Source organism: Ahaetulla prasina, chromosome 1, assembly GCF_028640845.1.
Source record: "Ahaetulla prasina isolate Xishuangbanna chromosome 1, ASM2864084v1, whole genome shotgun sequence".
In the NCBI taxonomy this organism is placed as follows: domain Eukaryota; kingdom Metazoa; phylum Chordata; class Lepidosauria; order Squamata; family Colubridae; genus Ahaetulla; species Ahaetulla prasina.
The window spans coordinates 13906269-13919051 of NC_080539.1; the positions used below are offsets into that span (position 1 = coordinate 13906269).

The following is a 12783-nucleotide window of genomic DNA, read 5'->3' on the forward strand; positions in this document are numbered from 1 at the left end:
ACGGAGCAGCTAGACCCCTCCCCCTCCTCCACAGCATGTGAGCCTGAGGAGGGTTTATTACCAACAGCTGATTGGAGTGACCCTCGCATCAGAAGATTGGATAGGCGGAGGCAACAGAAGGAAGGGAGGGGCAGGCCTTAATGAGTGCTGAGTCATGGAGCCACACCCCATGGCCTATATAAAGGATCTCCTTTCTGGCAGTCTCTGAGTCAGGCAAAAGTCGAACTTATCTTGCTGAAGTCACTTACTGGTCTCCTGCCTGCTCTGAGGACTTTGCTAGGACTTTGGGCAGAGCTGCAGAGGCAAGCCTGATTCGGATTTCCCTGACCCGGCCGTCAGCGGAGGAGTGGGACACGACACTGTCAGGAAATTTCTCCTTAGTTCTAGGTTGCTTCTCTCCTTGATTAGTTTCCACCCATTGCTTCTTGTTCTACCCTCAGGTGCTTTGGAGAACAGCCCGACTCCCTCTTCTCTGTGGCAACCCCTGAGATATTGCCACAAAGAAGAGGGAGTCAGGCTGTTCTCCAAAGCATCTGAGGGCCGAACAAGAAGCAATGGGTGGAAACTGACTTCTCCCGATCAGCTGGGAATTTTTTTTTAAAATTTGCATTTATATCCCGCCCTTCTCCGAAGACTCAGGGCGGCTTACACTATGTCAAGCAATAGTCTTCATCCATTTGTATATTATATACAAAGTCAACTTATTGCCCCCAACCATCTGGGTCCTCATTTTACCTACCTTATAAAGGATGGAAGGCTGAGTCAACCTTGGGCCTGGTGGGGCTTGAACCTGCAGTAATTGCAAGCAGCTGCTGTTAATAACAGACTGTCTTACCAGTCTGAGCCACAGAGGCCCGTTAATTGGAATTGGGAGGCAGAGAATAGATGGGGGGCGGGGCCAGTCAAAAATTTTACTACCGGTTCTCCGAACTACTCAAAATTTCCGCTACCGGTTCTCCAGAACTGGTCAGAACCTGCTGAAACCCACCTCTGGTTGTCAGTCAAGGACTACCCATATTGCTCTTCTTCACAAGTAAAACAATATTTATAGGACACAGTCGATCACCAGCAACTTACCTTGGTACTGAAGGCGCAATTGAACATATCCCCCAGCTTTCGAGCGAGCGTCTCTGACTTCCCTGTCTCTGTTGCATAGAGCACCGTTGCTTTGATCCTGACCGCCATGGCTCTTCGCATCAACGAGGACGCAAAAAACACAGCCCTGCAAAGAAAAGCATTTTCTTTGACCCAGGTCCAAGAGTAGATTTTCAGACGGGTATCATAACCTATCGTGGAAACGTACTTGGCCCATATGCAGAATCTGATCTCTCTTTTCTTTGGCTTGTGTTTCTCATCTTTCCAGACGTGTGTTTTCCATGCCTCCACCTGGAAGGATAGGAGAAGTCGGACATTTCAATGTCAGATTACCATGATTTAAGCCAGTTACCCAATTTTGCTTATAGAATTTTATTGGCCAAGTGTGATTGGACACACAAGGAATTTGTCTTGGTGCATATGCTCTCAGTGTACATAAAAGAAAAGATACCTTCATCAAAGTACAACACTTACAACCAGTGGTGGGATTCAAATAATTTAACAACGGTTCTCTGCCCTAATGATTTCTTCCAAACAACCAGTTCACCAAACTGCTCAGAAAGTTAATAACCGGTTCTCCCGAAGTGGTGCGAACTGGCTGAATCCCACCACTGCTTACAACACTTAATGATAGTCATAGGCTACAAATAAGCAATCAGGAAACAATCAATATCAGTAAAAATCGTAAGCAACAAAGCAACAAAGTTACAGTCATAAGTGGAAGGAAATGGGTGATGGGAACGATGAAAAGATTAATAGTAGGGCAGTAGTTTGACAGTGTTGAGGGAATTAGTTGTTTAGCAGAGTGATGGCGTTTGGGAAGAAACTGTTCTTGTGTCTAGTTGTTCTGGTGTGCAGTGCTCTATAGCGTCGTTTTGAGGGTAGGAGTTGAAACAGTTTATGTCCAGGATGTGAGGGGTCTGTAATTATTTTCACAGCCCTCTTTTTGATTCGTGCAGTATACAGGTCCTCAATGGACGGCAGGTTGGTAATAATTGTTTTTTTCTGCAGTTCTATAGTTATAAAGCTATCACTGATTCCACAGACCTATGACTTCTCCTGCACGTTTCCTTCACTGGCTCTTTCCACATTCTGCTTCTATCCCTTATTCCCTTTGTTGTGGAAAACAACGGGATTTCTGCACTTGCTAAATTGAACTTGGAGCACTGGTGAATTGTATTTCTTCCTATGGATCCTTGTCAACTTCTGGGCCATTCTGAAATCTTTTAGGAATCAAGGAAGCTTCACATAGGGATATACTTGAATACTGCTATGTGTTAAGGATGACTTCAAGGAGGATTACTCCTTGACAAATAGCAATAGCAATAGCACTTAGACTTATATACCACTTCACAGTGCTTTATAGCCCTCTCTAAGTGGTTTACAGAGTTAGCATATTGCCTCCAATAAACTGGGTCCTCATTTTACCGACCTCGGAAGGATGGAAGACTGAATTAATCTTGAGCCAGTCAGGATTGAACTGTTGAAATGTAGGCAGCCAACAGTCCGCAAAAGTAACCTGCAGTATTGCATTCTAACCACTGCGCCACCATAGCCCTTATCATTGCCAAGCCTAGTTATAATATATTTATACTTTGCATTGATCACAAACAATTGCTCCCTTAATAATGTTAATGCTCCCTTAATAAGGAATAAGCTATTCCTTGCTTCTCAAAATTATGTTTTCTAAATTTCTGCTTAGAACTAGATGAAATGTGGGATTATTATTATTATTATTATTTATTAGATTTCTATACCGCCCTTCTCCCGAAGGACTCAGGGCGGTGTACAGCCAGAATAAAAACACAAACAATATACAATTAAGAACAAAATTAAAAAACTTATTATATAGTTGGCCGAAACTTTAAAACATTTAAAAATCTAAAAACCCGATTAAAATTCATATAAAATTTAGAAATATAAAATTTAGAATTTAAAATATAACTAAAACTTAGGCCAGCCTCGCGCGAGTAAATAAATACGTTTTCAATTCAAAAGGTCCGAAGGTCAGGTATTTGGCGTAAACCAGGGGGAAGTTCGTTCCAGAGGATAGGAGCCCCCACAGAGAAGGATCTTCCCCTGGGGGCTGCCAGCCGACATTGTTTAGCGGACGGCACCCTGAGAAGTCCCTCTCTGTGTGAGCGTACGGGTCGGTGGGAGGCATGAGGTAACAGAAGGCAGTCCCGTAAGTACCCAGGCCCTATGCCATGGAGCGCTTTAAAGGTAGTAACCAAAACCTTAAAGTGCACCTGAAAGACCACAGGCAGCCAGTGCAGTCTGCGCAGGAGTGGTGTTACATGGGAGCTACATGGAGCTCCCTCTATCACCCGCGCAGCTGCATTCTGGACTAACTGAAGCCCCATGTAGAGAGCATTGCAATAATCTAAGCGAGAGGTAATCAGAGCATGAGTGACTGTGCATAAGGCATCCCGATCAAGGAAGGGGCGCAACTGGTGAACCAGGCGAACCTGGTGAAAGGCCCTCCTGGAGACGGCCGTCAAATGATCTTCAAACGACAGCCGTTCATCCAGGAGAACACCCAAGTTGCGCACCCTTTCCCTTGGGGCCAATAACTCGCCCCCAACAGTCAGCTGCGGCTGCAGCTGACTGTATTGGGGTGCCGGCATCCACAGCCACTCCGTCTTGGAGGGATTGAACTTGAGCCTGGAGCCAGCCTCGTGTCACCTCCTGTGTGGCCAGCACCAACCAGGAAGGGCACGGGTCCAGTAAACATGTAGTGGCGTGAAGCCTCCCCAACAACCTGTCCACGTCCTCAGGAGCCACAGGATCAAACTCATCCCAAACAATCTCAACAAGACGCGACTCCGCCCTCTCACTTGGATCATCCCAATTACGGTCCAGACCATCCCGGAGCTGAGCGATTTTATCATATAGATAACCACTAAACTCCTCAGCATGTCCTTGCAAAGGGCCATCCAGCACCTCCTGATTATCTTGATAAGGATAAAAGAAGGCAGGAAGGCAGAACTAAGTTTGAATTAGCTGGTGGCAGAGGTAAACCAGTGGTCTGGACTCAATTTTCATGGGAATAATACTTAGAACCTGGGGAAATTACTCCATCCATCCATCCATCCATCCATTCTATAAAGGTAAAGGTAAAGATTCCCCTCGCACATATGTGCTAGTTGTTCCCGACTCTAGGGGGCGGTGCTCATCTCCGTTTCAAAGCTGAAGAGTCAGCACTGTCTGAAGATGTTTCCGTGGTCATGTGGCCGGCATGATTAAATGCCAAAGGCACACGGAACGCTGTTACCTTCCCACCAAAGGTGATCCCTATTTTTTTCTACTTGCATTTTTTATGTGCTTTCGAACTACTAGGTTGGCAGAAGCTGGGACAAGTAATGGGAGCTCACCCCATTAGGTGGCACTAGGGATTTGAACCGCTGAATTGCCGACCTTTTGATCGACAAGCTCAGCGTCCTAGCCACTGAGCCACCGCGTCCATTCTATATATCCCTAATATATCCGTTCCACTATAATGGAAGCCAATTTATGGTTGTCAAGGTTCTGGCCTAGAAACCAGGAGACTGTGAGTTCTAGTTCCACCTTAGGCATGAAAGCTGGCTGGGTAACTTTAGCCAATCACCAGGAGACTGTGAGTTCTAATCCCACTTTAGGCATGAAAGTCAACTGGGGCAGGTTACTCTCTCTCAGCCCAACCTATCTCATGGGGCTGTTGTGGGGAAACTAAGAGGAGGAAGGAATGCTAGGTATGTTAGCCATCTTGAGTTATTTATAAGCTACAAATCTAATCCATAAATTAAAAATAAAAATAATTGTAAAAGCCAGTTTTGCAATGTTTCACGGAAAAAAAAAACCATCACTGATTTTGAATTGAAAGATGCTCAGAGGAACCACGCAATCCCCAGAATTGAACTTAGCTCACCTGATAATAATAGAACGGTGAGATAATGTAATTCAACATCTCCTGGTGGAAGAGAGGTGTAATGCTACCCGAGATGGGAGGAACCAGCCAAACCCAATCTGCCGGACACCCGCCACGAATCCGGTATTCATTCTGCATGTATTTCATGAATGATTCCGCGGCAGAATGGTGGTCCATGATAGTGATGCTTTGCTTCTAGAAGAGTCACAGACATGCAAAACTTACTTGGCTCCAGTGTACAGGTTGGTTAAGAATTTCAGGCACAAGCCCATGGCCTTATAGGCAGTCCTCGACTTACTTACTTACTTACTTACTTAATTAGAATTTGTGAAAAACGAGAACAAGAATAAAAGAAAAAAATTCAATGACAGGGACAATAGGCAGGTTAGTGCACTTATGCATGCCCCTTCTACTGACCACTTAAGTATGAAGTAAGGTCCACGGAAGTCAATTTAGCCGTAATAGCTCAGGCTGTAAGAAGCCTGTTATTAGAACACAGCAGCCTGCAATTACTGCAGGTTCAAGCCCGGCCCAAGGTTGATTCAGCCTTCCATCCTTTATAAGGTAGGTAAAATGAGGACCCAGATTGTTGGGGGGGCAATAAGTTGACTTTGTAAATATACAAATAGAATGAGACTATTGCCTTATACACTGTAAGCCGCCCTGAGTCTTTGGAGAAGGGCGGGATATAAATGTAAATTAAAAAAAAAATTGTGACTGAAACTGTGAAAATTTGTAGCTGAGACAACTGGATCAGGTAGGGCATTCCAGACTTTGACAAGTCTATTACAGAAATCGTATTTTTTTGCAGTCAAGTTTAGAACGATATGCATTGAGTTTAAAGCGGTTGTTCGTGCGAGTATTATTGCGACTAAAACAAAAAAAAAAGTCATTTACAGGTAAAGCATTGCTAAGTATAATTTTGTATGCAATGCCTAGGTCTGACCACAAGTGATGCAGTTCTAAGTCATCCAAACTGAATTCGAACCTAGTAGCATAGAGAATTCTATTTCTACCGAAGAGTGCAAAACTTTTCTCATGAAATACTTCTGAATCTGCTCAATTGTACTGATGTCAGATATGTGATATATATATATATATACTAAACAAATGGATTTACAACCATTTGTTTAGTGACCATTTGAAGCTTTAATTGTAATAATACTAGAGCACTAATAGATTTAAACTTAATGTTAACCGCTTTAATCTAGATTGCAGAAAATATGACTTCTGTAACAGAATCATCAGTGCTTGGAATACTTTACCTGACTCTGTGGTCTCTTCCCATAATCCTAAAAGTTTTATCCAAAAACTTTCTACTATTGACCTCACCCCATTCCTAAGAGGACCATAAGGGGCGTGCATAAGCGCACAAACGTGCCTACCGTTCCTGTCCTATTGTTTTTCTTTTCTTCTTCCTATATATATATATGCTTATACCTCCTTATATTTACCCATATATGTGTTTATTTACTATATAATCTTTTTGTATGATACCTACATATATTGTTGTGACAAAATAAAATAAATAAATAAAAATAAATAAATATAATGGCACTGAAAAAAAAGCGACTTTTTTCTTCCACACACACCATTGCAGCATTCCTGGGGTCACATAATCCAAATTTGTCATGCACTTGGCAACTGGTATGTACTCATGATAGTTGCAATATTCCCAGATCGTGTGACCTTCTGACAAGCAGAGTCGACAGGGAAGCCTGATTCACTTAACAACTGTGTTGGTAACTCAACTGCAACAATTCCGTTAACCACAGTGGCAAGAAAGTTCATGAAACGGGGCAAAATTCATTTGACAACTATCCTGCTTAGCAACAGAATGATGGGTAACTGATATAGAAGCAACTCATCCAATCAATGGTTGGGTTAGTTGCTTGCAAAGATCTCCATCTTTCTTCTTTGAAAAAACAACAACAGTTCTGAACTTCAGACTTTCTCGCCGCAAAGAAAGTGGCTAGAAATAGAGAAGAGCAACCTGTCGTGTCCCACTCCTCCGCTGACGGCCGGGTCAGGGAAATCCAAATCAGGCGTGCCTCTGCAGCTCTGCCAAAGTCCTAGCAAAGTTCTCAAGGCAGGCAGGAGACCAGAAAGTGATTTCAGCAAGATAAGGTAGACTTTGCCTGACTCAGAGAATGCCAGAAAGCAGATCCTTTATATAGGCCATGGGGTGTGGCTCCATGACTCAGCACTAATTAAGGCCTGCCCCTCCCTTCCTTCTGTTGACGCCGCTTATCAATTCTCCTAAAACGAGGGTCACTCCAGTCTGCAGCTGTTGGTAATTGACTTTCCTCAGGCTCACATGCTGTGGGGGAGGGGGAGGGGTCTAATTGCTCCGTTTGCTTGGGCATGGAGCCAGGGCTGGGGGCTGGAGGCGCTTCTTCTTCCTCAGCCTGTCTGGGCATGGAGCCAGGGCTGGGGCCTGGAGGCATGCCAGGACATTCCTCAGCATTCGGAAGCAGATAAGAAGGCCCCGGCTGTGGGGAAAGCGGACGAGGCACCACATAACCTTTTGCCTCTCCATTTTCCACTCACCTGAAAACTATGGAGCACAGCAACGTTAACCTCTATAACAGCTTTGTCTTTCCACAGGGAAGAGAGTTTGTTTGTTTCCAGGCCCATCCTTCTCCCCACTTCCTGGATCAAGCAGACAAAACAGGCAACAAACAGTGTGTCATATTCTAGCTTCATTGAAATGGTATAAAATACAGCTTTCATCATCTGTGCCCACCCTCTGCAGATTTATTTATTTATTCATTTTATTATTTCAACTTTTATACCGCCCTTCTCCAGAAGGACTCAGGGCGGTTTACAGCCAAGTAAAAGCAATAATACAAAAGTTAAGAGCAATTTTTAAAAAATTAATTTTCAATTGGCCAAAATATAAAAATTTGCTAAAACCCATTAAAAAACTAATTAAAACTATTAAAAACTATTAGGCTAGTCCTGCTCGATGAAATAAAAGAGTCTTCAGCCTTTGGCAGGGGTGAGATTCAAAAATTTTAGCAACCGGTTCTGTGCCTAGTTGCTGGGTGGGCGTGGCCATGGTGGGGGTAGCCCGCTCGGCCTTCTGCACCATGGCGGGGACGAGCGTTGTCACCCTCCCCAAGCTCCGGAGGCTTTCATCGAAACTGCAGGAGGGTAAAAACGGCCTCCCCCGGGCTCTGGAGGCCCTCTGGAGGCCAAAAACGGCCCATTTCCAGACTTCCGAAAGGCCTGTTTTTTGCTCTCCCAGAGTCTCCGCATGGGCCCTGCACTTACCTGACATCCAAAACGGGCTGCGTGGAGACTTCTGGGAGGGATGGGACGGGGTGGGCGGGGCCAGCCAGTCCTTGCAACTACCGGTTCGGCGAACCAGATGTAAAATTTAGCATCCCGTTCGCCTGAACCAGTCCGAACCGGCTAAATCCCACCCCTGGTCTGTGGCCACCTGAAACACACCTTAACCACCCAACCAATCTTTACAAAGGGTTACCTGAAGAATATTGTAGCGCCGGACATCACAGAAGTCCCGTACCCCAATCTCAGTCCCCATGTACCAGCCATTAAAAGGACAAGCTGTAAATTCCAACCCACCAACTTCAAGGAGCATATTAGACACAGCCGGAACTGCATACCACTTCAAGTCCAGGTCTTTAAACCATTCATATCTGCAGAAAGGATCACACAGAGTTGTATTAACAAGCCATCCATCGTACATTATTTTGACTGGATAACCTATTGGTTCTTTCATTGTTAAATTCATGCTGCACTTCAATTCCTCAACAGCCACTTCTCATTAAGTTATTTTGTTGGAAGGGGAAAAACACAAGTAACTGGAAATTTGGACTGCAACTGCTAACTATGTCTGGACTTTGTTTTGTAACAGCAGCCTTAGCCTCTGCTGAAAGCTTTCCCCAATTATATCATTAAGAAAGAGAGAGAGAAAAAACTCATTTTGATTAAACACAAGATGAGAAAAGCTGCAAAGCTTCGGGACTAAACATTCTTGCCGTTTCATTACTTTCGGCTCAATTTTACTTGCCTGTTATCTCCAAGGGCAAGTTCAACATCATTTAACCAAACAAAAGCCAAGCCAACCTGTCCCAAGGTCTCGCAGCAAACAATCTTGCTTTGATAAGAGGCCTCCACCTGACCCATCACAAACAGGTCTGGGCTTCTGTCATCTGAAGCCAAGATGCTTACGTGGGATGCTCCATCGACACCTCCAGGATGAGCTCTGGCGGCAGTTCAAATAATTCTGGGTCTTGACCATTGGCTTGCAGGACCAGTGGAAGCACATCAAAGCAGCCATATTTGGCTCTCCAGCCAAGCTGGATGCAGAGCTGAGAGAAGAGAAAGAAGGGCGATGATTCTTTTTCTTTCTTTCTCGAGAGGAGACAAAGTATTCGACTCCTTGAATGCCCAAAGAGCATGACTTATGGGTTCTGGAACTGGATGCAGCTTTGGTAAAAGTGGAATCAGGGGTGGCCTGCTGGGGGTTCACAGGGGTTCGGGAGAACCTCTAGTTAACATTCTGCACAGTTCGGAAAACCCCCAAATCCCACTCCTGGCTGGCCCTACCCATCCCTCTCCGCCCCTTCTAAGAGTCCCCACGCGGCCTGTTTTGGATGCAGGTAAGTGCACGGCATGCGCGGAGGTTCTGGGAGGGCGAAAAATGGGCCTACCGGAAGTTCGGGAAGGCCTGAAACGGGCCCATTTCCGGCCTCCAGAGGGCCTCAGGAACCGGGGAAGGCCGTTTTCGCCCTCCTGGAGGCTCAAGGAAAGCCTCTGGAGCTCGGGGAGGGCAAAAATGCCCCCCCCACAGTGGTTCAGGAGGCCGACTGGGCCACACCCACTATGGCCACACCTACCCAGCAATCAGATAAACCTTGCTAAATTTTTTGAAGCCCACTCCTGGGTGGAATGCCTTGATCATCTCGTGTTTGGACTATTGCAATGCATTCTATAAGGCAGTGATGGCTAACCTTTTTGCCATCGCGTGCCAAAAGTGAGGGGAGCGTGGGGGGGGTCTCTTGCGTGCGTGCCCACCCCCATAATTTAATGCCCCCGTGCTCCCCCCGCTTTTGGCATGCAATGGCACAGTGGACATGGTAGGCCCGTTTTTCGCCCTCCGCAGGCTCCAAAGACTTTCTTGGAGCCTGGGGAGGGCAAAAACATCCTTCCTTACCCCATCCCTGGAGACCCCCTGGAGGCCAGAAACAGCCTGTTTCCCGACTTCCGGTGGGCCCAAAAATCAGCTGGCCGGCATGCGCATGCGCGCTGGAGCTCAGCTAGGGCAACACTCACGTGCCCACCGATATGGCTCTGCATGCCACCTGTGGCACACGTGCCATAGGTTCGCCATCACGGCTATAAGGGATGCAGAATGTAGCAGCACAGACAGCTTTAGACATCCCTGTGGGGGTGACCCCAGGTAACACCACTGCTGTGGGAACTGTACTGGTTGCAGGTTTGCTTTTGGGTCCAATTCAAGTTGTGTTGTCATCATCATCTTCAAAGCCTTTTATGGCCTGGTTCCAGATTAACTGAGGAACAGTCTCATCCAAGGGGACTGGCCCAGCCCACTCACTTCTGAAGAAGAGGTATATTAGGAGTTTAGGCGGGCGGGGTCTAGGAGAAGAGCCTTTTCTGCTGTGGCTCCTGCCCTTTGGAACATCGTGCCCCTTGGGGTGAGATCAGCCCCTACCATCTTGCTCTTCTGAAGGGGCCTCAAAACCTGGTCCTGACAACTGCCCTTGGGTCTCGATGGGGATGTTCCACTTCGGAGGTGGTTAGTAGCAATAGCAGTTAGTCTTATATACCTCTTCATAGTGCTTTTATAGCCCTCTCTAAGAAGTTTACAGAGTCAGCCTCTTGCCCCCAACAATCTGGGTCCTCATTTTACCCACCTCGGAAGGATGGAAGGCTGAGTCAACCTTGAGCCGGTCAGATTCGAACTGTCGAACTGCAGCTAGCAGTCAGCTGAAGTAGCCTGCAGTACTGCACTCTAACCACTGCACCACCTCAGCTCTATAGCGCTATAGAGCACTGCACACCAGAACAACTAGACACAAGAACAGTTTTTCCCCGAAGGCCATCACTCTGCTAAACAAATAATTCCTTCAACACTGTCAAACTATTTACTGAATCTGCACTACTATTAATCTTCTCATAGTTCCCATCACCAATCTCTTTCCATTTATGACTGTATGACTATAACTTGTTGCTGGCAATCCTTATGATTTATATTGATATATTGACCATCAATTGCGTTGTAAATGTTGTACCTTGATGAACGTATCTTTTCTTTTATGTACACTGAGAGCATATGCACCAAGACAAATTCCTTGTGTGTCCAATCACACTTGGCCAATAAAATTCTATTCTATTCTATTCTATTCTATTCTATTCTATTCTATTCTATTCTATTCTATTCTATTCTATTCTAGTAGATAGATCCTACCTCCATCCCAGTCATTTATTCATCCCTTTTATTTAATTTCTTGTTAACATTTAATGTTTTAATGCTGGTGGGTTGCTCCCGGTTCGGTCCGGTTCCACAGAACCAGTAGTAAAACCGGCGGGAGGCTCTGCCCACCCACCCCAACATCATCATGGGTGATCTGCGCATGCGCAGAAGGTCGGTTTGCTCGCATGCATGCAGTCCTGTTGCAAACCAGTAATAAAGGTAAGTTGAATCCACCCCGGCTAACACTGAATGTTTTTTATGTTTTAATGTTCTCATTGTTTTATACTGTGATTTTAAGGTGGTGTAAGCTGCCAGGCAGATGGACGGCATAGAGACAGTTTGGTCTAGTGGTTACAGCATCAGGGTAGAAAGCAGGAGGCCATGCCTTCAACTCCCATCTTAGCAGAAAAGCCAGCTGGGTTATTTTGGGCCAGGCACTTTCTCTCAGCCCAGTCCATTCCTCAGGGTTGTTACTGTGGGAGAGGAACAGGAGGAGGAAATTGTGTTGGGTATGTTCACCACCTTGAGTTATTTATAAAAATAATAAAGGCGGGATACAAATACATAAATCAATAAAATATAAACGTAATAAATTAATAATAGTAATAAAAATGCACTACTCTGGATATTTATTTTGTACCTACTTGTGTAAACTCCACGTTGGCTGGATCTCCCACAATGGATCCATCTGGCATCTGGTAGCCAGCATACTGGATGAGTTGATTGTTCCATATTCGGAAGTCGTGCTTTCCATCAGTCCTGTGGGGGAAGACAGTGATGGTGGACCTGTTTCAAGAGAGTGGGAGTGAATGACAGCTTACTCAGTGACTCTATAGATCCAGATGAATATATATCTTTAAAAAATGGCTCATACCTTATGTTCCCTCCATTTGTAGCATACTCCAAATGGCGACAAAGATGTTCAAACATTTCTTTAGCGTTAGTGCAACTGCGAGCATCAAACACCTAAAAGACATTAATCGGCAAATGAGAAAACTTAATAATAGTAGTATATGCTTCCAAGGTCGCTTTCCAACCCAATCCAAGAACTATAACTTTTGCAATCTTAAATAACTCTTAGATAACCTAATCCGTACTTGAATCTTAGAAACTGGTTAGTTTAGCATGTTTTGCAGATAATAACCTCACAGAAAGGACTGTGAACTTATAGATCATGTAGCTCCAACTTTGATAAAGAGAAGATCCATCATACTAAAATAGATTTCCTGGAGACCTCCAATGTCCCATGGCCTGTAAGTCAGTGGTGGGATTCAGCCAGTTCGCACCACTTCCGGAGAACCGGTTGTTAACTTTC

General features: G+C 45.1%; 1 protein-coding gene across 1 annotated transcript in view; it reads right to left on the minus strand.

Annotated features, from left to right (window-relative positions):
• Positions 1–12783, minus strand: part of NOS2 (nitric oxide synthase 2) — a 53036-nt gene that overhangs the window by 20604 nt on the left and 19649 nt on the right. The window contains exons 7-14 of the mRNA XM_058164275.1: positions 12343–12434; positions 12113–12254; positions 9203–9342; positions 8493–8667; positions 7553–7654; positions 5003–5197; positions 1304–1386; positions 1078–1222 (exon numbers count right to left, since the gene is read on the minus strand). Of these exons, the coding sequence (XP_058020258.1) occupies positions 1078–1222; positions 1304–1386; positions 5003–5197; positions 7553–7654; positions 8493–8667; positions 9203–9342; positions 12113–12254; positions 12343–12434 (1074 nt within the window). The remainder of the gene's footprint in view (positions 1–1077; positions 1223–1303; positions 1387–5002; positions 5198–7552; positions 7655–8492; positions 8668–9202; positions 9343–12112; positions 12255–12342; positions 12435–12783) is intronic.